Here is a 22,373-nt window from a genome sequence, read left to right on the forward strand (position 1 = left end):
CGCCAAAGTGGAGTGTGCAGATCTTTAACCACTCGGCCAAAGGGCCGGCCCCCGAATGGTCCTATTATTTTTTTTTGAGGAAGATTAGCTCTGAGCTAACATCTGCTGCCAATCCTCTTCTTTTTGCTGAGGAAGACTGGCCCTTAGCTAACATCCGTGCCCATCTATTTTATGTGGGACGCCTGCCACAGCATGGCTTAACAAGCAGTGCGTATGTCCGCACCTGGGATCTGTACCAGTGAACCCTGGGCCGCTGAAGCGGAATGTGGGAAGTTAACCGCTGTGCCACTGGGCCTGCCCCCTGTGATTTTTTTTTTTTGCAGTCTTTTCTGCATTAGGTATCTTAGCACTTGAGAGTGTGAATGTGAGAAGCAAAATGAGAGAATAAGCTCAAGAAATGCAGTTTAGGGGGCGTACTAGTAAGTTTTAGTTTGAGAATAGCCTGGCACTTCTTTGACTGTATATTTCTTACCAAACAGTAAGTCAATTTTATGAAAATTTTATGCACATATACTTGTGACGTTTTTGAGTATTTTGAGACTTTTTTTAAATGCTAATCCTACAGAAAACTCAAGTCTTTAAAAATATATGTTGTCTTCAATAAACTAGAAAATATTTCTTCTTAATAAGTAGGGATTTTATGTATAAGTGGAAGTATTTTACTTTGGATTCAGGTAAGCATTTTAAATAGCATTTTTATTACCGTAACACGTGGAGCATAGTACTGTTTTTTAGTCCACGTAACTTGTTTAGGTATAAGTTATTTTGGCATCATTAGCCTTGTTTGTGTTTTCCACTTTATCTTTTGCTGCCTAATACTGAATTTTAGGAGTCTTTTATCCAGTTTTTGAAGTGTCATTTTAAATAGATTGGTAAATTACTCACATTTGTGAAGTTTTACTGTATATTTAATGAGAGGGATTCACAGACAAAAAATGCATATTTAACTTGTTTTTCCCTTCTAGTAGAAATCTTTTAATCAATCAAGGTCAGAGTCAATGTTGTAATAACAGTTGGCCTCAGAAAGTTTTCTTTTTTTCTCAGTAGTTGAAGGCCATTTTCAAAGATTTTGTTCACCTTTTGTAGAGTGCTAGCTAGACCACTTCAATTTCACGTTTTCTGATGTTGTCCATCATACTCCTAAGAGGGTTTGGTTCACTTTTCAAGTCCTTCACAGTTTTGTTTTTTACACAGCAGCAGCAGTCAAACACTTCATAAAGGAAAGCCAACACCGCTAAAGATACCACTGTAAATATAAATAAAAGCAGAATGACAAAGCAGGCAGTGTTCCAGTTATCATGGAAAGGGTAAATTTTTTGAACTTTAAAGCCAAGGTACTGATAAACAGAGGTAGTGGTTTCATTCCAGAGGCTGGAGCTCAGGGAGGCCATTCTTAGAGATTCCACTTTCTGTATTGCTCTTTTGAATCTATAAAAAGGAAGAAAATTGAATATGGGTAACCAAACTCTACAGATTGGTCAATTCAAGTCCCAATACTAAGATTTGTTAGTAAATTTATATAGGCAACATGAATCTTCCGTATTTTCTGCCAGAATTAATGCCTAAATGATATTTTTGAATTTTTCTCTATCTGTGCCAATGTTCTCTGTAAACCATGCTATATGTATTTTTTATGTGTATCATTTGTTAGACAAATATGTGTGTTTAAGATTCATATACAGAAATTGACTGCTAGTGGAAGGGAAAAAAAGGCAGCTGAATTGGTTTAAAATTTGACTAAAGCAGTGGTCAGTGAGGTATTATCTACACAAAAAATCTTAGTGCTTTAAGGTCATGTTCTTCAAACTGCCCCTGGAAAAGCTTTTCTCATTACCTTTGTGGGGCCTCCTCACCTTGTTGGTTCAGTGTATTTCTGTCTCCTGTTTCCACTTCTTTAAACTTTGGGGACAGGTGACCTGAATCAGGAAATAGTGACTGAGTGAAAAAGAGTAGAGAAAGAAAAGCCAAATAATGACAATTTTCAGAATAAAGATAAAGTTTTCAGTTAAAGTTGCCTATGAAAAGACTTTAATCTCAGGATTTTTTTTTGTTGTGTATATGACAATCTTAGATATTTCATATACCTGAATGACCTATGGACACATATATTTTAAAAAACAGACAAATTCAGCGCCCCAAAGATATCAATTTTTAAATTATTATTCCATTTCACAAAATTAGCCAGCGAGTTAAACTTTCAGTATTCATGCATTGTTTTGCTCTTGTTTACTTGTTAGGCTCTAAATGAGACCATGAGGATTAAAGATTTGATAGTATTAAAAACAATAATGAATTTTTATTATCTTGATTTTTGAAAAATATCTTTTTAAGCTTATTCTTAAAAATTATAAAATACTTATATACTACATGTCAGGTTTATGTTGTAAATGATGACAGTGTGCCTCTTGTGAGAGTATTGATAACTGGTGAACAATTCAAGACATTTGCTCTTTAATTAGCTTCTGGGCATATCTGAAACAAGTGAAGCATGTAATATGGAGTCATTTTCCACCTTAAATTTAATGTGGTTTTTTCTTTCAAAGTATATGGAACGCTATACTGGTAGATTGCTAGTAATTTTTTGTGTAAAATTTAGGGTAAAGCCTAAATCTTATTTTGGATTAGATGTAATTAGACATGCAGGAAGATGTTTACCATTAGAATTTTCTCAAATTCTCAGACTATATTTTTAAAATTAAAATGTAGATTTAAGCAAATGATGTGAACATGCCGTATGAAAAGTAAAAGAAAATGGTAAAAGAAAAAAAAAAGGAACAGTGCGTACTTTTTTGGATCCCCCCCCAGCTCCTTTAAAATTTCATTATAGGAATGGGAAGTGTTAATACCAAATTTATTTTTAGTTTGTTTTTTATATATTCCCTTCACCTATTTTTCCTCTCACTTCAAAGGCCCTAGTGTAATATTTATGGGCATAGGACTTGGAATTGTTCTGGAACCTTAAATTTCCAGATTAGAATAAAATTATGCTTTTGCTTTATTTGTGGTAAAAACCCTTGAATTGAATTCTCTAGTGCCTTTAAGCATATCACTCTGAAATATGGTCAGTTAATCATAATGGCCTTTAAATATGGAGCAACTTCCTCAGCTCTGGAACTCTGAGATAGGCCATGCCTCTAGTCAGTTTGGGTAAAAAGCATTAGCCTCCATCTGTGCTAACTATAGATATATTACCAGTAAATGTGGGCTGATTATACTGTTAAAACAATGTGCGTGGTAGGGGTTTCTATTACAATTTACCTGGAATTTGAGTTACAAGTTAACTGTTTTATTTGACAAAGTGGTTTTTATTTTATCTGAGACTTTTTGGGGGCTCCCATGTTTTGTATAGCAAGAAGGAATGTTTTCTAGGTAATTAACCCCGTTGTGCTAAAACTGGAGAGATCTCATATCATCTTCAGCAACCTTTGGGCTTTGTAAGGGATACTTTGTTCGTGTTAGCTGAATACTGACCAAGAAATAGAGGGAATAAAAATTATGAAAAAAATCCTTTAAAATTTAAATGGATTAACCCTCAAAGAAAAGGGCAAAAGTTGACCTCTAGGTCAGTATGTACAGCTAATATTCTGGAACTCTAGCATCTACTAAATAATGATGTTTTCATGCTTGAATCTTATCTAGCATCTACTAAATAATGATGTTTTCATGCTTGAATCTTATAAAATTATAAATTTCATCACCCATTTATACTAATTTTTAGTAGACATGAACGGTTACTCTGAGCCATGAGAACAATCTTATTACCTTGAAAGGTACCATGCCCTCCTCCCTTAACTAGTTCTTCTTAGGGTATGTTTTTATTTTAAAGTGTAATTTATCAAAAAGACTTGCTAGGTATTTATTTTGAGCATCAGTTTAAGAATAGCTTTAATACTATGTTGAAATATTGTGATAAAGACGTATTTTTGTGGCATATAAATAATGAAAAGCTGTTTAAGAAGGTTTTCATTTAATAGTAGTATGACTTGTATATTACAGTGATAATAGACTTTAAAACTTCACTGTAAGGAATTATTTTAATTATTAGGAAACTCTAAAGCTCTATAAATGATCTCTTTGGTTACAGTATAGTGCAGTCTACATGATAGCCTTATGGCCTTTTTTAATATAAAAATCACAATTGTGATAATTTCTCAACATCCTCTGCATGTACACTCAAAGTCAAATAAACACTTTTGAACTATTTTCTCATATTTGTTAAAATATAACAGACTTTCCTGTATCTGCTCTTTATTAGCCAATATAATTTGCACATGTAATCAGAAAGCTTTAGTCCAGGGTTTGCTTTTAGTCTAGATTTTTCTTTAAGAAAAATCCTTTGTTAAGACAGACCAAACTGCTGAAATGAAATAGCTCAGAGAAAATGAAATTAGCAAGTAACCACTTAACATCAAATACTTACGGTTTTCTCTAAGGTCTGGCTATAGATCAGGTTCATAGACAATGTCATGAATTTTCCATTAAGGCACAGATGGTAAGGGTGCTTATCAAATAGCACAAGGCAGTCTTCATATTTTCATAATAAAATTCTACCAAGCAATGAAATAAATACATTGCTTTTTTTTGGTCTTTCTTAGGAACAAAGCTTTCTGCTTGGTTTTGATGGTGAAATATTTTTATATTGCATCATAAAGACGTGTATTACTAAATGAAAAAGATCATATAAACCTACCTCTTGTCTGAAAGGCTGCTGTTGAAGCGATGGTCTCGTCTGTTTGTAGTGCAGTCTAGTGCACAGCCAAGATGGAGCGCTGCTTCTATTGGTTGAACCACAGTGCAGCTGACAGTTTCCTCTACGTTCATTTGCATTAAGTCCTGCCACCCTTAAGAGTAAATCATTCATAAACTTGAATAGAGCTGTCTGGGATATCAGCTGTCACCCTTTTTCTTGCCTTATTTTTTTGTCTTTAAGCTAAATTCCTGCATAGGAGTTACTAACAAATTGATGATTCCTTAGTGTTTAACTGTAAAATTTCATATCCTTCAGTGAATGTTTCAGTGCTAAGGCTAGAAGGTAATGTCGAGAGAGGTGGTAACCTAGGAAACAAACAGTCCAGGCTTACCAGCTTGGTATTTGATCCAGGAAGTGCGCATAAAATCTCATAAATGATATTTTTCTCTTCTTTTTGTTCAATACTTGTGTTTTATATAAATCTTGCCCTTTGGAAGTGATTATTTCATGTCGTGGTTTGATTTAGGAGAAATTCTGAGGGAAAAAAAGTAAGGTTTTCAGCTCTGCTAGTTGGGAGAGGCCTCTGTTGGTTTTGATAGGTGCACCACCTACATTGAAAAAGCCGTCTGTGAAATTTACATAGCAAAAGAATCCTCAATTGGATGTTTAGAGATAGAATGTTCTTATTTATGGTGTATTATTTAGAATTGTAGTCTAAGTATAACAGAATCAAGATTTTAAATTGTGTGAGTGGCTATTATAACAACAGCAGGCTGGGTAAATGTTCTCTATGCAGACTTATTTTTTAAAATTATAGATTGATCAGTACATTAGTTTCTGGGGCCATAAAGGGATTCATGGAAATATCCTTATTATGGAAAATAATATTATGCATTCAACTAACATTTATTGAGTGTTTACTATGCCTGGCATGGAATTAAGTGCTGGAGATGCCATGGTAAACAAAACTGTATGTGGTTCATGATTGACCATTTGTATGGTGCTTATTCTTAATGTATTGTTGTCTGTTTTTCATAGTCTTGTCCCAGTTAGTCGTTTATATAGTAGTGTAGGATAGACTTAATTGTATTTTACTAAAGTTAACCAAGAAAACATTAAATGTGCATTTATGAATTTCTGTACTCTGGCAAAATAGCCAGTTTCAGTTGGAATAATCTGTGTTAAAGGCTAGTTAATGATTCTCATACAAAGCATTATCACAGGGTTTACAACTGGATTTGAATCTAATCTATACTCTGCCACTTACTGCTCTCAGTTTTCCTATGTTCAAAAGGGTTTTTCTTTTTCTCATTTTTCTTATATTTATTATACCTCCTAAATAGGAATTTGGGGAGGAATTAAATGAGAAAATCATTTAGCATGGCTCTTAGCAAGTAGTAAGTGTTCAGTAAAGGTTAGTTACTATTATTTTCAGAATGTCCTGAACACCTTGGGAAAATGAACCATGTAGCTAGCATTTTGTAATTGAAATAGTGACTATGAAACCACACCTATAAGGCATTCTTAATATTATTGTTATTTTTGGAAACAGTAGATGTTAGTGTGCCCATTAAGTTATTATCAAAATTTTAACAAAGTTGTTTTTAGAGGAAAATTGCATTTGAAGTCTCATTTTAGTCTCAAAAAAGCATGTTCACTAAAGCCTTTTCACTGACTAATCTCAAAGGAGTATTATGTTGCCATCTAGAAGCTCTTCTTTGGACCTCTGACAGTTGTTACATTTGACTTGTGGTTGTTCTAATGCATTCTTTTGCTTAAATTATTATTACCAAGCTAGTGCTAGACATTGACTCCCCCCGCCCCTTTTATTTAACCTTTTCCTTTGTGCGTCAGCCACATGGGAACTTTATAATATCTGATCTGATGACTTGCTAATAGAGTGTACTTCTGAAATGTTTTGCTAGTATTTATGATGAATTTTTTTTAACTCTTCCTTCCTATGACTAATGGAATGCATTTGTGATGCAATAGTAGCATTAGGATTTCTGCCTGCAAGAATGCAACAAAATGATAGATGTTCTGAAACAGATTATCTTCTGTGCAGATTGCTCCTTATTTCAGGCTCTCATCGTTTTATCCATGTTTATGCAGTGGCAGTGCCTCTTTTTTTTAATTTCTAATTTATCTTCAAAGTTTACTTTAAAACAGTTATGCTGTCCTTCTTTTTACTAATTCTCATTAATAGCCATTTATTTGTTTTTAGTTGATAAGCAGAAATTGATGTAATAGGTGATAAATTGAACTTTCCCTCAGAAGTAATCCACTCACTTCTCAAGATTTTAAGTCTGTTGGAAGAGCACTAAGGATCAGATTGAGATTTATATTGTCCTCTTGTTTAAAAAGCCCTACTTCTAATTATCGGGGAAAGCTAATCAGAATTAAGGAAACAGTGAGATAAAGATACTTATAAAAGAAATGTATTTTAATGCATTTGAGTTACTTATACTTTGTTTCCATCCTTAGTGAGAAAATGGATAGTTTATTATACAATTAAAGGTTTTTAATTTTTCATCAAAATTTTACAGGATAGAATTTACTATATAGAAAAATTTAAACAAATATTTTACCAGAGTTAAAATCATTTTAGCTGCTTACAAGTCATAATCACATCTAAGATGAAAATGTTATAATTGTTTTTTGAACTTCATTTCCAGATCACAGCAATGGATCATTTAACTTGAAAGCTCTATCAGGAAGCTCTGGATATAAGTTTGGCGTTCTTGCTAAGATTGTGAATTACATGAAAGTAAGTACTTTTCTCATATAACAAAAATTGTGTTTAACTTTTTGGCAGAAGAAGGAGACTGACATTTTCAGAAGTAAATTTGTATATACATGTCAAAATTTATCAATTTATGTGTTTCAATCTGTGTAGTTTATTGTATGCCTATTATACCTCAATAAAACTATAAAAAATATGTAATGCTTCAAGTCTTTTACATGATATCAAATTAGCATTGCAGTGAGTCACCTAAATATATTTAATTTACGTTAATTCAGGTATGCAATTTAAGCCCACCATTTAACTTAATAAAATTGTACTTAGGTAGTAGATAAAGTTACCTTTTAATCAGTCAGTTACTGCTGGGAAAACCAATAGGAAGATGTGGACGATTTACAAGATGTTGCTTCTATTGAAATGAGAAGTAAAAACTATAATTTTTTCAGTGTAAGTGTAAATAATGACACAGGATGGAATTTCTGGCTTGTAGTGTCTCAATAAAATACATCACTTTTAAGTTTATCTAAGGGAATCTAAATGCCATTATTATAATGAAATACTTCAAAAATATGAAAACAAACTTAAGTGGTTGGAAATCTCATTTTCCCTTTGAATTTGTATGTCAGTTCTGTTGTTCCCACTGAATTTTTTCCTAATGTTACATATTTTTATGCTTGAAAAATTTTTATTGATTATCTCTCAAACCTCTTTGTCACAGTAATATGTATACAATTTGAAATTAGAATTGTTTTCCCTGTCACCTTAAGGCTCTAAATATTAAAAGTATCTTCTGGTTAGAGTTTTTGTTAGAATTATTATTAGCACACAGTTCATCAGAGTAACATACATATAGTAAAATTTTGATTAAAATTTACTTTGTATTGGGGTGGACCTGTGGCTGAGTGGTTAAAGTTCTCCATGCTCCACTTTGGTGGCCCAGGTTCATGGGTTGAGATCCCGGGCATGGATCTAGTCCACTCATCAGCCATGCTGTGGAGGCGTCCCACATACAAAATTGAGGAAGATTGGCATGGATGTTAGCTCAGGGTGAATCTTCCTCACACACAAACACCAAAATTTATATGTAATAATTATTCAACAGAAATCCGTTTTTTTTTTATTGAGGTCACAGTAGTTTATAACATTGAGAAATTTCAGTTGTACGTTATTATTTGTCAGTCACCATATATATGTGCCCCTTTATCCCTTATGCTCATCGTCAACACCCTTCCCCTCTGGTAACCACTAATCTGTTCTCTTTGTCCATGTGTTAGTTTATCTTCCAAATGTGAATGAAATCATATGGTGTGTGTCTTTGTCTGGCTTATTTTACTTAACATTAATACCTTCAAGGGCCATCCATGTTGTTGCAAATGGGATGATTTTGTCCTTTTTTATGGCTGAGTAGTATTGCGTTGTATATATATGTATACCACATCTTCTTTATCCATTCATCAGTTGATGGGCACTTGGGTTGCTTCCACTTGTTGGCTATAGTGAATAATGCTGCAGTGAACATAGGCGTGCGTAAATCTCTTTGGAGTGTTGATTTCAAGGTCTTTGAATAAATACCCAGTAGTGGGACAGCTGGGTTGTGTGGTATTTCTGTGTTTACTTTTTTGAGAAATCTCCATACTGTTTTCCATAGTGGCTGCACTAGTTTGCATTTCCACCAGCAGTGTATGAGGGGTCCCTTTTCTCCACATCCTCTCCAACATTTGTTGTTTTTTGTCTTGGTAATTATAGCCGTTCTAACGGGTGTAAGGTGATATCTCATTGTAGTTTTGATTTGCATTTCCCTGATGATTAGTGATGTTGAACATGTTTTCATGTGCCTATTGGCCATCTGTGTATCTTCTTTGGAAAAATGTCTGTTCATACCCTCTGCCCATTTTTCGATTGGGTTGTTTGTTTTTTTGTTGTTGAATTGTGTGAGTTCTTTATATATTTTGGAGATTAAGCCCTTGTCAGATAGACGATTTGCAAATATTTTCTTCCAGTTGGTGGGTTGTCTTTTTGTTTGGTTCCTGGTTCGTTTGCCTTGCAGAAGCTCTTTAGTCTGATGAAGTCCCATTTATTTTTTCTTTTGTTTCCCTTGCCCAAGTGGACATAGTATTCGAAGAGATGCTGCTAAGACCAATGTCAAAGAGTGTACTGCCTATATTTTCTTCTAGGAGTTTTATGGTTTCACGTCTTACCTTCAAGTCTTTGATCCATTTTGAGTTAATTTTTGTGTACGGCGAAAGGTAATGGTCTGCTTTCATTCTTTTGCATGTGGCTGTTCAGTTTTCCCAACACCATTTGTGGAAGAGACTTTCCTTTCTCCATTGTATGTTCTTAGCTCCTTTGTTGAAGATTAGCTGTCCATAGATGTGCGGTTTTATTCCTGGGCTTTCAATTCTGTTCCATTGATCTGTGTGTCTGTTGTTGTACCATTACCGTGCTGTTTTGATTACTGTAGCTTTGTAGTATATTTTGAAGTCAGGGGATGTGATGCCTCCAGCTTTGTTCTTTGTTCTCAGGATTGCTTTAGCTATTCGGGGTCTTTTGTTGCCCCATATGAATTTTAGCATTCTTTGTTCTGTTTCTGTGAAGAATGTCATTGGGATTCTGATTGGAATTGCACCGAATCTGTAGACTGCTTTCGGTAGTATGGACATAACTATGTTTATTCTTCCAATCAATATGCATGGAATATCACTCCGTTTCTTTATGTCATCATCAGTTTCTTTCAATAATGTCTTATGGTTTTCCTTGTATAGGTCTGTCATCTCTTTGGTTAGATTTATTCCTAGATATGTTATTCTTTTTCTTGCAATTGTAAATGGGGTTATATTCCTGAGTTCTCTTTCTGTTTGGATTCTGTTGGGTTTTCTATGTATAAAATCATGTTGTCTGCAGTGAGAATTTCACTTCTTCTTTGCCAATTTGGATACCCTTTATTTCTTTTTCTTGCCTAAATGCTCTGGCCAAAACCTCCAGTACTGTGTTGAATAAGAGTGGCAAGAGTGGGCACCCTTGTCTTGTTCCTGTTCTCAGAGGAATGGCTTTTAGTTTTTCCCTGTTGAGTATGATGTTGGCTGTGGGTTTCTCAAATGTGGCCTTTATTATGTTGAGATACTTTCCTTCTATATCCATGTTATTGAGAGTTTTTATCATAAATGAATGTTGGATTCTGTCAAATTCTTTCTCTGAGCCTATTGAGATGATTATGTGGTTTTTATTCCTCATTTGTTAATGTGGTGTATCACACATTGATTTATGGATGTTGAACCATGTTTGCGTCCCTGGTATAAATCCTACTTGATCATAGTGTATGTTCCTTTTAATGTATTGCTGGATTCGGTTTGCCGATATTTTGTTGAGGATTTTTGCATCCATGTTCATCAGTGATATTGGCCTGTAATTTTCCTTCTTTGTATTGTCCTTATCTTGCTTTGGGATCAGGGTGATGTTGGCCTCATGAAGTGTGTTAGGAAAATTCCATTGTCTTTAATTTTTTGGAATAGTTTGAGAAGGATAGGTATTAAATCTTTGAATGTTTGGTAGAATTCTCTAGAGAAGCCATCTGGTCCTGGACTTTTATTTTTTGGGAGGTTTTTGCTTCCTGTTCCAATCTCTTTACTTATGAATGGTCTATTCAGATTCTCTATTCTTGATGCAGTTTTGGGAGGCTGTATGAGTCTAAGAATTTATCCGTTTCTTCTAAATTGTCCAGTTTGTTGGCATATAGTTTTTCCTTAGTATTCTCTTATTAAACTTTGTTTTTCTATCATGTCTCTTGTAATTTCTCCTCTTTCATTTTTAATTTTATTTATTTGAGCCTTCTCTCTTTTTTGATTAGTGAGTCTGGCTAAGGGTTTGTCAGTTTTGTTTATCATCTCAAAGAAAACAGCTCTTAACGTCATTGATCCTTTCACTTTTTTATTTTTTGGTTTCAATTTCCTTTATTTCTGCTCTAATTTTTATTATTTCCCTCCTCCTGACTTGGGGCTTTGTTCTTTTTCTAAATCTGTTAGGTGTAGTTTAAGATTGCTCACTTTAGATTTTTCTTGTTTGTGAAGGTGGGCCATATTGCTTTGAATTTCCCGCTTAGCTCACCCCGCCATTTTGCTCCGCCCCTTCTCCTGAATTTCCCGCTTATGACCACTTTTGCTGCATCCCATATGACTTGGTATGGTGTATTTTCATTTTCATTTGTCTCCAGGTATTTTTTGATTTCTCCTTTCATTTCTTCAGTAATCCATTGATTGTTCAGTAGCATGTTGTTTAGTCTCCACATATTTGCCACTTTCCTGGCTTTTTTTCTTGTAGTTGATTTCTAGTTTCATAGCATTATGGTTGGAAAAGATGCTTGATATTATTTCAGTCTTCTTAAATTTATTGAGGCTTGCCTTGTTTCCCAGCGTATAGTCTGTCTTTGAGAATGTTCCATGTGCACTTGAGAAGAATGTGTATTTGCTGTTTTTGGATGGAGTGTTCTTTATAAATCTATTAAGTTCATCTGGTCTAGTTTTTCGCTTATTTCCAGTATTTCCCTGTTGACTTTCTATCTGGATGATCTATCCATTGATGTAAGTGGGGTGCTGAAGTCCCCTACTATTATTGTGTTGTTAGCATCTCATCTCCTTTTAGGTTTGTTAATAATTGCTTTATGTACTTTGGCACCCCTGTGTTTGGTGTATATATATTTATAAGTGTTACATCTTCTTGGTGGAGTGTCCCTTTTATCAGTATATACTGCCCCTCTTTGTCTCATTGCCTTTTTTATCTTGAAGTCTACTTTGATATAAGTATGGCAACAGTTGCTTTCTTTTGTTTGCCTTTTTCTTGGAGTATCATCTTCCATCTCTTCACTCTGAGCTTGTCTTTGTCTTTAGTGGTGAGATGTGTTTCCTGGAGGCAGCATATTGTTGGGTCTTGTTTTTAATCCATCCTGCCACTCTCTGTCTTTGGATTGGAGAATTCAATCCATTTACTTTTAGAGTGATTATTGATATCTGAGCGGTTAATGTTGCCATTTTATAAGTTGTTTTCTGGTTGTTCTGTATTTCCCTTGTTTCTCATCTGTTGTATTTCAGACTGCCCATTCAGTTTGGTAATTCTCTATGATGGTTTGTTCAGTTTTCTCTTTATCATTTGTGTCTCTGTTATGATTATTTATTTAGTGGTTACCATGAGGTTGTATAAAACAATCTTGTAGATGAGATAGTCCATTTTCTGATAGCCTCTTATTTCCTTAGTCTACGTAGGTTCCATCTGTTTCCTCCTTCCCTTCTAAGTTATTGTTGTCACAGCCTACTGTTTTGTGTTGTGAGTTTGTGGTTAAAATGATGAGATTATAGTTATTTTTGATGTTTTCCTTCCTTTTAAGTGTTTACTACTGTGTTACGGTAGAGAGCTGCCGTTTTCTGATTTGTCTGCTTATGTATCTCTTTGCTCAAGGCGTTGTAAACCCTTTCTTTTTTTTCAGGTACTGGGGTCCTTCTTAATCCCTTCTTGTAGGGGGGTCTTGTGGTGATGAACTCCCTCAGCTTCTGTTTATCTGGGAAAGTTTTTATTTCTCCATCATATCTGAAGGATATTTTCGCCAGATAGAGTATTCTTTGTTGAAAGTTCTTGTCTTTCAGAATTTTGAATGTATCATTCCACTCTCTCCTAGCTTGTAAGATTTCTGCTGAGAAGTCCGCTGAAAGCCTGATAGGGATTCCTTTATAAGTTATTTTCTTCTGCCTTGCTGCCTCTAATATTTTATCTTTGTCATTGACTTTTGCCAGTTTTACTGCTGTATGCCTTGGAGCAGGTCTTTTTATCTTGATGTAAGTAGTAGTTTTGTTAGCTTTATTTACTTGTAGATTCAGCTCCTTCCCCAAGTTTGGGAAGTTCTCAGCTATTATTTCTTTGAACAAGCTTTCTGCTCTTTTCTCCCTTTCTTTTCCTTCTGGAATACCTATAATCCTTATATTGCATTTCCTAATTGAGTTGGATATTTCTTGGAGAATTTCTTCATTTCTTTTTAATCTTATTTCTCTCTCCTTCTCTATCTGAATCATTTCTTTATTTCTGTCCTCCAAGTTACTAATTTTGTCCTCCACAGTATCAGCTCTGTTATTCAAGGCTGGCATATTTTTTGTTATCTCATTCATTGTGTTTTTCATCTCTAACTTTTCTTATTGGTTTTTCTTTATAGTTTCAGTCTTTTTTGTGAAGGATGCCCTCTGTTCATTAATTGTATTCGTGGTTTCAGTGAACTGTCTATCTGAATTTTCTTGTAACTCATTGAGTTTTTAAATGATAGCTATTCTGAATTCTCTGTCATTTAGATTGTAAATTTCTGTGCCTTCAGGATTGATTTCTGGGTGCTTGTAGTTTTCCTTCTGGTCTGGAGTATTAACATACCTCCTCATATTATTTGATGGAGTGGATTTGTGCCATCGCATATTGGTGCTGTCTGGTCGCAAATTCCACCTGTTGCCACTGGTGGGGTGGACAGGAGCTGTGTATTCTGATCCCAACATGATCCCTGGCATCTGTGCCTGTCCTTTGGAATCTATGCTGACAGGGTCTGTCTGTGATTGCTTGCTCGCAGCTGCTGCTTTACTAATGTATGCACAGGTGCTCTGGCGGGTGTCCCTTCTTCTGACTGACTGGCCAAGGTGGTCTGCCGGGCGGCAGAAGGGCCAGTTTCTTTCATGTGCACAATCCTAGGGGCAATCTCACTCTGTCCTTGCTATCTGCCCTTCTGAGGTGCTAGCTTGATGAAGATAGCCCTGCAACAGCTTAGCCTCCTTTGTGTGGAGCTTTCCATGGCTGAGAGGTAATTCAGAGAGCGAAGGTGTTCCCATGGAGAACCATCCCTCCCCCTCTGCTTTCAGAGCTGTGCACAGTCCTGTGCACTAGGTCACTGCCGGAGAGGGAGAGGAGATCCCCTTACCTTCTGCCTTTTCCTCCTGGGAGGTCCAGCACCTCTACCTGCAGATGTATGGCTACTTGGGTCTCTCACACGTCTTTTGTGTTGTATGAATGTTCTCTGTTGGTTTGTGAATGTCCTTTTCTTTGTATCTTAGAGGAGAGAGTCTAAGGGAAGAGCTCACTCTACCGTCAGGCTGAAGCCACTCTGCCAGAAATCTGTTTTTTAATGAAATAGATAGAATTCTCTTCCTCCAGTAGTTCTTGTATCTGGAGACATTTATTACTTATTGATAGAATGATACAGGATTTGGCACCAATTTCTGATCTTATTTTTAGATTCTGTAGATTTAAGTGCTGAAAAATAAATGTTTGTATAAAGAAGTTCATTCTAATGGAAGTTTTGTGACAGCATAACCTTCCAAGTTATATGCCAGAAATCACTTAGTAATTTATTGTCAAGCGGCCATTAGATGACAATTCCGTTTGGTCCTCCTTCAGTTTTGTTGAAAGCAAAAGAACAGGAACCACCAAACTTGCCAAAGGAAGTGTTACCTGGTCCTTGACCATTTGCTTTCGTAGTTCCTAGGAAGTATATCTAAAAGACTTTACCAGCATTTAGCGAATGTTTAATTATATCAGTTCTCCTCTTTTCCCCATATAGGCACTTTCCTTAATCTGATGTACTCAGAAGCAGTTGAAAAAATGAAAGTATTTCAGTATGCCTTTGCTAATGCAGTTTTTTGTTAAAATCCTTTTATTATGTGTGTATAAATATATTTTTGTCAAAACCTTCAGGTTGAAAGTTGAGCTTATTCAGTTTATGGAAAGTATCTCCTGGTTAACAAAACTAGTCTCCATTGCCTAACCAAACAGCTATTTCAAACTTTGTATGTGCAGGTGCTTTGGCGGGAGTCCCTTGGTCTGGCTGACTGGCCAAGGTGGTGTTGGAAATATCTTTTAAGAAAATATTTTTGAAGTTCAAATAAATAGATTAATACATAGTTTAAGTAATATAAAAACCACTGAGGGGGCCAGCCCTGTGGCCAAGTGATTAAGTTCGCGCGCTCTGCTTTGGTGGCCCAGGGTTTTGCTGGTTCAGATCCTGAGTGTGGACATGGCACCACTCATCAAGCCATGCTGAGGCGGTGTGCTGCATAGCAGAACTAGAAGGACCTACAACTAGAATATACAACTATGTACTGAGGGGCTTTGGGTAGACGAAGAACAAGAAAAAAGATTGGCAGATGTTAGCTCAGGGCCAGTCTTCAAAAAAAACCCCAGAAAACAAAAACCACTGAGGAAAAAAATTATAGAATGCACACCAAAATATACTACTAAGGTAGCTGACATTAAAATTATATGGATCAAATAGAATTAACTTATCCATTTTTATAATAACTTTAAAAACAAATATGTTGTTTATCATGTTACATTGCATTATTATAAATTAAATAATCAAAATTTATAAAGTAAAGTGTATGATAAAAGGTGTGTTATTCCTTTTTTAAATGTGTATGCTTGTATCTTCCGATATCTGATATTCAGCTTTTAGGTATGAATAAAAGGGAATGATCCAGAAATAACTGTAAATTTTATTTTGGAGTGATTAATTAGGGAGGAGGATAGTTATTGCTAAAAATGGATTGTTCTTACAGCTAGCTATGACTTATTTTTTTTTAATAGGAGGTAGGATTATTAAACTAAAAGCTGTAATGAGAATTGACCAATTAGAATAAAAATTTCATGATATGATTTGACAAAATAGGTTTTAACTACCAATTGAGTAATACACACTGAATCTAAAATAGTTCGTGTGTGGTTTTTGTTTGTGGGTTTTATGTAGGGTAATTTGAACAATTTGGTAGTCCTGGAAAATATTTCTGTTATATTTGAAAGACTCAGCCTCTGTAATTGATATTGCTGTAGTTCTTTAAATATGATTTTTCTGTAAGCTAATAAATATTCAAGGAGTGAATTTTGAGAATCACTGAAGAGAATTACTTAGATTTGAATACTTGAAAAAAACCACCTTATTTTTATCATTAGATATTTCTAACCAGTGTTCCCTTTGCTTTGCTCTTATCAGACTCTCCCTTAATCACTCTTAGTGATTCATTTTTGGACAATATGGCATGGAGGTGGGGGATGTGGGGATGGAAGAGCCAAAATTGTTTAAAAGAAACTGCTCTCACTTTCACACAAACTGTAATATGTAAGAATTTAGAATGTCCTAGCAGGGGCCAAATTATCCTATTTTTAGCTCTGAGAAATATATAAGACTGGAAAAGACACGAAGCCCAATAGTCGATAGTTTATGACACCTCAGTTATCATTTGTGAAGGCTTCCCCAAAACAGTACTTTTTTGAGTTGTCCTTTTCTTTGGGTCCTTGGAGTTTATTACACCTCCAGGCAGTGCATCATAAATTCTGAGTGAAGGTGAGAGTTGTACCTTTTTTTTTTTTGTAAAAAAGGGTGGACTTATTTTGAAAGGAAGGGCGTACACATGGAAGGTGATTTGTAAACTGATTCTCAGAAAGTCTTCAACTGTCCCTTATGTACCCTTTTTGAAGAGCTGATAAAACCAGGAACTTAGAAAGCAAAAAAGGCAACAACAAAAAAGCTCCTTATGGTTTATTCATTTACTAATAGAAGAACTCTATAATTGGTCAATGAGAATTGTTTAGAAATTGTATGGATCAAATTCAAGGGGCTTCATTAGGGAACTGTTTGAGATAGGCACTGTGAGATTTACAGCAAGAAGTACAGTCGTGTGTTGCTTAACAACAGGGATATGTTCTGAGAAATATGTCAGGCGATGTTGTCATTGTGCAAACATCATAGAGTGAACTTACACAAACCTAGATGGTATAGCCTACTACACACTTAACATATAAGGTACTAATCTTATGGGACCACTGTCATATATGCGGTCCTTTGTTGACGGAAATGTCATTATGCAGCACATGACTATAGTAAACAGGAAAGAAAATTAAAGACAGATACAAGAACTTCAAAATCATAACACTGAGAACATTTGGGACAAAGTGCCCAACACATCTCCCTTGCTACTGAGATGATTATTGTTATACCACAGCCTAGAAGTTGATATTATGACAGTGGCTGAGACATCAAAAAAGACTAAATTATGTTCAGTGGACCTGTTTGAGAAGATAGGGGAATTTTATGGTCCATTTTAGAAGGATTTTTGTAGAAACAGTTAATGTAAAATGAATTTTACTGCTTAAAAGTGTAAGTCTAAAAAACAAAGTACTTTAAATTATCTTGAAAATTCCCTTATGAGGAATATGTCTTTCTCCAGTAAGATACTACTTTAGTGCACTTTGTTTTTGATAGAATGATTTTTCTCTTGATCTCACTGTTATAATTCCCTTTATGTGGATGTATCTGAGTTATGTAAAACTTCCTGTTGAAAAATTTGGTTAATTTGGTTTAGTTCAGTGGCTCTTAAAGTGTCATTCTCCAACCAATGATGTCAGCATCACCTGGGAATTTGCTAGAAGTGCAAATTCTTGGGCCTCTTCCTGGATCTGTTGAATCTGAAACTCTGAGAGTGCAGCTCAGTAGTCTGTTTTCACAAGCCCTTTGGGTGATTTGGATGCACACTGAAGTTAGAGAACTACTGGCCTACCTTCTGTCTGAATTAATTTGGACAATTATATTTGAATTTAGAAACTCTGAAGTCCAGAGAAATTAAATGACTGGCTCATAGGCACAGCTCTGGTTGACAGCAGGGCTGGGTCAAGAACCTGGATTTATTTACAGTTTTAAATGAAATATTTAAATTATACATCAGCATCTCTCATAAATACAGGTGTAAAAATCCTTAAAGAGATGAACAGATCGAATCCACTCATATATAAGAAGGATAATACGTTGTGATGAAGTAGAGTTTATTCTAGGAATGTAAGAGTTGTTAATATGTGAAAAATCAGTATAAGTCATTAACAGAATAAAGAAGAAAAATCATAGGATCATCTCAGACACATAAAAAGCTTTTGATAAAATTTAACACCCATTCATGATAAAAGCTTGTAGCAAATTAATAGTAGAAGCAAACTTCCTTAAGCCAGTAGAACAGCCTTTCCCAATCTTTGTACCCTGAAGGAACCTTTGAAATAATTTTTAGGCCTCAGGGAACCTTTGCAAAAAATTGTTATACCTACAGCTCCTGTATGTTACCTAATCGTTATGTTGTGGACATAATAAGCCAATAATAATTGTCAGTGTTGAGTAGAGAATGCTATTTTTATGTCTTTGTATGTATTTTGCCTAATTTATTAGCTTATTCTGTGTATGTATGTGGTTCCTCCTCCTCAGAGTATCAACTCTAATGGAAGTCAGTAAGTATACGTAAACTTCAGTTTTTTTGTTTGATTTTTTTTTTTTTTTTTTAACCTTATCCAAGGAGGCAACTTGTTCTCAAGTGAGAAGAGTCCAGAGAAAGGGTCCTTCATCCAGGTGTACATTTGTTGAAAGGGGGGGAAAATATCATTCAGTTTTGCTTTTTAGTTCTTCCAGATGGTTTTTAGTAATGCTGGAGACTTTTTGATACCTTCCTCACTCTCAAGCCCAAACAGCATTACAAGATTTCCTTTTGCCACATGATTTTTCCAAAGAACTGTTTTCTTTTGAAATCCAAAAGTCTTGTCACTTAATTCAAAGCATTTTTTCTAGAGGCTTGATGAAACTTGTTCATCCAGTCCATGTGATTAAAAAAATGTCTGTTAAGAAAGCTAGCTTCTCCAGTTGTTCTTCGTCTTCAAAGCGCTCAGTAAAGTATGGCCTGCTATTTTCCTGAAAGCACTTCTGTAATTCTCCTTTCAGCTTAAGTATTCTTTCAAGAACTCCTCTGCTAAGCCACTGGAGTGCTGTATGTAGCAGGAGATTTATGTGCTCAAAAGTACTGGTCTTTGTTTAATAAAGCAAATCATTTTTGTTGTATCATTCAAGACATTTTTCATTTCCAAGGGTTTTTAATACTAGTAGCTCTCTGAAGAAAGCAGTGTCTTGTGACAACATCAGTATATATACATATATATATGTGTGTGTACCTATATATTCTTTTTTAACAAGAGAGGTAAAACCTTGTGCTGAGCCAACCATTGATGAGGCACATTAGTGAAGATACCAGTGCGGTTCCTTCAAGACAGACCGTTGCTTCCAGATAGGAAGACACCACATTAAATATGTCTTGTTCTTTGCTTGTTTGTGGCAGTTCTTTGCAGCAGAAGTTTTTCTTGAAATTCACCATTGTTTGAAAATTTTACAAATGTTAACTGCATGGCATTTATTGGTGAAGTCTGTTGATTTGTCAACCTGGATAGACAAGCTGTTGTTTCTCAGTTTATTAAACAAACCTTTTCCAGCATCATGTGACATGTCATCAATTTGTCTACTTGTATTGTTTGATACTTTTCAATTTCTCATACTGTGCATTTTACTCACTACCATTTGACATGTTGACATTATTTGGTTCCCACTATCTGTGCAATTTGCCCCCACACTCCCTTTTCAGGAGAATAAGTTCTACTAGTAACTTGGTTTCTGAGCCTTTTCACTGAATGTGACTTTTTTTTTTTTAATAAACAAAAGCGTTACTCTGTTTGATTCGAGATTCCAGTAGCTGTTTAAAATAGTAAGTACTTTGACTTGTCCAATGCTTGTCATTTATATTTAAGTGTCTTCCAGTTTTGCTGGAGCCCTTGTAAGTTGGTTGCCATAGTCGATGCACAGTGGAATAGGATACTTGGATTACTAGCTCATGTAAAACCCGTTGATTGATTTGTAGCCTTCATTGTAAAGGTAGGCTTTTTTTAAAAATATATATTCTTGTTTCTCTGGTGCAGTGAAATGGCTCAGAAGATTATAGTTCTTTATTACTCACCTTATTAGAATTGTTCATGGGCCTGGGCTTAGAATCCTCTATTATAAATCTCATCTTCCAAAATCATCACACTGGACTATCAGACATGTTTATAAAACAATGCTAGTAAATTAGAAAACCACAGGGAATAATTACTGAGAACGTCACAAAAAATACAAACACTTCCCCAAAATATTTTACTTTTATTTCTACATGATCCATGTTTTGAAACATTTACAACAGCAAAGCAGCAGGGGGCAGTTGAGTCCTGGTGTGTAAAAATCCCTTGTTTAGAATGAACATTTCCCTCTGATTTCCTATTACACCAGCAGAGCTTATTGCTCTTGTAAGTCAGATGGCACTGTCCAAGGGGAGGTTGGGGGAGGTAATTTGGAAGAGAGTTGCTGACCTTGTCAGCCTACTGTACTCCCGTTTGTGCAACAGAAAGCTTACCAATTGTCATTGGCATCTCCCTATTTCACCAAAAACTGGTGGTGGGCTCAGCCAAATGAACATAGCCCTACTTGCCACATGGTTCTAAAAGACTTCTAATGAAGTCGTTAGCATGGCTGCTCAGTAGTTGCCTGTCACTATGAGCACTCACATTGCATGGCGCATGCATTTGAAAAAACGATGATTTTTTTTTTCAAAAACACAATGTCTTATGATATCCCTAGTGACATCTTATGGAACCCTAGGGTTCCAGCCCTGTATTGGGAGCCCTTGAGAGGCAGTAGTTTGCATTTCATTGTCTGTCTCATGGCAGTTCTTTTGGCACATAGGAGTTATCACTAAATATTTGAATGAATTAACAGCAAATAGCAAATGCTCAATAGGTGGTTCTTATGTGGTATGCGTTAGGCTTTATGTTTTTATCTGCTTTCCAAACATACCTTTTGAAAAATCGTTGTAGTTTGGCAGTGGCCTGGTGGAAGCCCAGTGAGGTTCAGTAACCTGCCCAACTGTGATGGAGCTTAGAGCCTGGAATATTTTTTGTTATAAATTTAATTTTGTCTGGTTTAGAATAAATAATACATCTCTTCATATAAAAAACAGTATCCAAAGGTGTAAATGAGCAAGTTTTGTTCTCACCTCTAATTTTACTTATTTTCTTCCCTGCCTTGCTTCTATAGGTAATCTCTTCTATTAGTTTTTTGTGACTGTTTCTAGTGCTTCTTTATAAAGAAACAAGGTACAAATGTATCTTCTTATTTCTGTCCCTTTCTATATAAAACGTTTCACGCTACATATGTTTTTTTAAGAGAATATTTTATTGCACTTATTTCCTTTTTATTGAGCATAACTTACAGATGTAATGGAGAAAGTACATGAAGAAAGAATTGAATATGAGTAACTCTTTTATTTAATGAAACAAGCATGCAGATGAATTTTAAAGAGACATATGTTATTTAAAACAACATGAACCTACAATAGACTAGGTATGAATTTAGGCATGTTTACATACTCTCTCATTTCAAAAGTAAATGTATTGCAGTATTTTCACCATTATTCAGCATTGTCTTTTTTTTTGCATTTTTATTGAGAAATACTTCACATGCATTGCTATGTAAGTTTAAGGTATACAGCATGATGGTTTGATTTACATATATTGTGAAGTGATTACCATAGTAGATTTAGTTAACATCATCATCTCATGTTTTTTAACATACGCTTTTTTTTACATTTACTTTTGTTTTTTTTTAAATTGTGATATAAATAACATATAGCATTTTGTTTGTTTTAGGTGTACAGCATGATTTGATTTATATATATATATATATATAATACAATACAGCATTGCTAAGCTTAGTTACCGTGCTGTACATTACATCGCCAGGACTCATTTATCTTATAATTAGAAGTTTGTCCACCTTTTGACCACCTTTACCCATTTTACCCATCCGTTACCCCTCACCTCTGGCAACCACCAATCTGTTCTCTGTATCTGAAAATTCAGGGTTTTTTTTTTGAATTCCACATATAAGTGAGTTCATTCAGTGTTTGTCTTTCTCTGTCTATTTCACTTAGAATAATGCCGTGAAGGTCTATCCATGTTGTTGCATATGGCAGGATTTCCTTCTTTTATATGGCTAAATAGTATTCCATTGTATACATATTTAAGTTATTTTTTACTTGATTTTAT

The 22,373-nt window shown here is 35.0% G+C and overlaps 2 protein-coding genes across 8 annotated transcripts in view; one reads left to right on the forward strand and one right to left on the reverse strand.

Annotated features, from left to right (window-relative positions):
- Positions 1–22,373, forward strand: part of GTF2E2 (general transcription factor IIE subunit 2) — a 78,098-nt gene that overhangs the window by 16,525 nt on the left and 39,200 nt on the right. For all 4 annotated transcript variants that reach the window (XM_023630731.2, XM_001495553.7, XM_014736586.3 and 1 more), the window contains exon 3: positions 7,366–7,457. In XM_023630731.2, coding sequence (XP_023486499.1) covers positions 7,366–7,457 — 92 coding nt within the window. The remainder of the gene's footprint in view (positions 1–7,365; positions 7,458–22,373) is intronic.
- On the reverse strand, positions 943–4,952 carry SMIM18 (small integral membrane protein 18). 4 transcript variants are annotated; one of them, XM_070252718.1, is made up of 3 exons: positions 4,691–4,952; positions 1,835–1,935; positions 943–1,428 (listed from the first exon to the last, which is right to left on the reverse strand). In XM_070252718.1, the coding sequence occupies exons 1-3, from the start codon at positions 4,859–4,861 to the stop codon at positions 1,095–1,097; spliced, it is 606 nt and encodes a 201-aa protein (XP_070108819.1). In that variant the 5' UTR covers positions 4,862–4,952; the 3' UTR covers positions 943–1,094. The 4 variants fall into 4 exon arrangements, with proteins under 4 accessions (XP_070108819.1, XP_023486178.1, XP_070108820.1 ...); XM_023630410.2 differs by having other exon boundaries at positions 1,835–1,916; positions 4,691–4,816; XM_070252719.1 differs by having other exon boundaries at positions 1,854–1,935; positions 4,691–4,741.

This window comes from Equus caballus, chromosome 27 (genome assembly GCF_041296265.1).
Source record: "Equus caballus isolate H_3958 breed thoroughbred chromosome 27, TB-T2T, whole genome shotgun sequence".
NCBI lineage: Eukaryota > Metazoa > Chordata > Mammalia > Perissodactyla > Equidae > Equus > Equus caballus.

What these genes read in the sequence shown, in the direction of transcription:
- SMIM18 (XM_070252718.1), bottom strand. Translation starts at nt 4,861, where the DNA reads ATGAATGATTTACTCTTAAGGGTGGCAGGACTTAATGCAAATGAACGT. An exon ending in AGCAGCCTTTCAGACAAGAG is followed by an intron (nt 1,936 to 4,690) that starts GTAGGTTTATAT and finishes TTTTTCACTCAG; the next exon opens with TCACTATTTCCTGATTCAGG. An exon ending in GGTGAGGAGGCCCCACAAAG is followed by an intron (nt 1,429 to 1,834) that starts GTAATGAGAAAA and finishes TCCTTTTTATAG; the next exon opens with ATTCAAAAGAGCAATACAGA.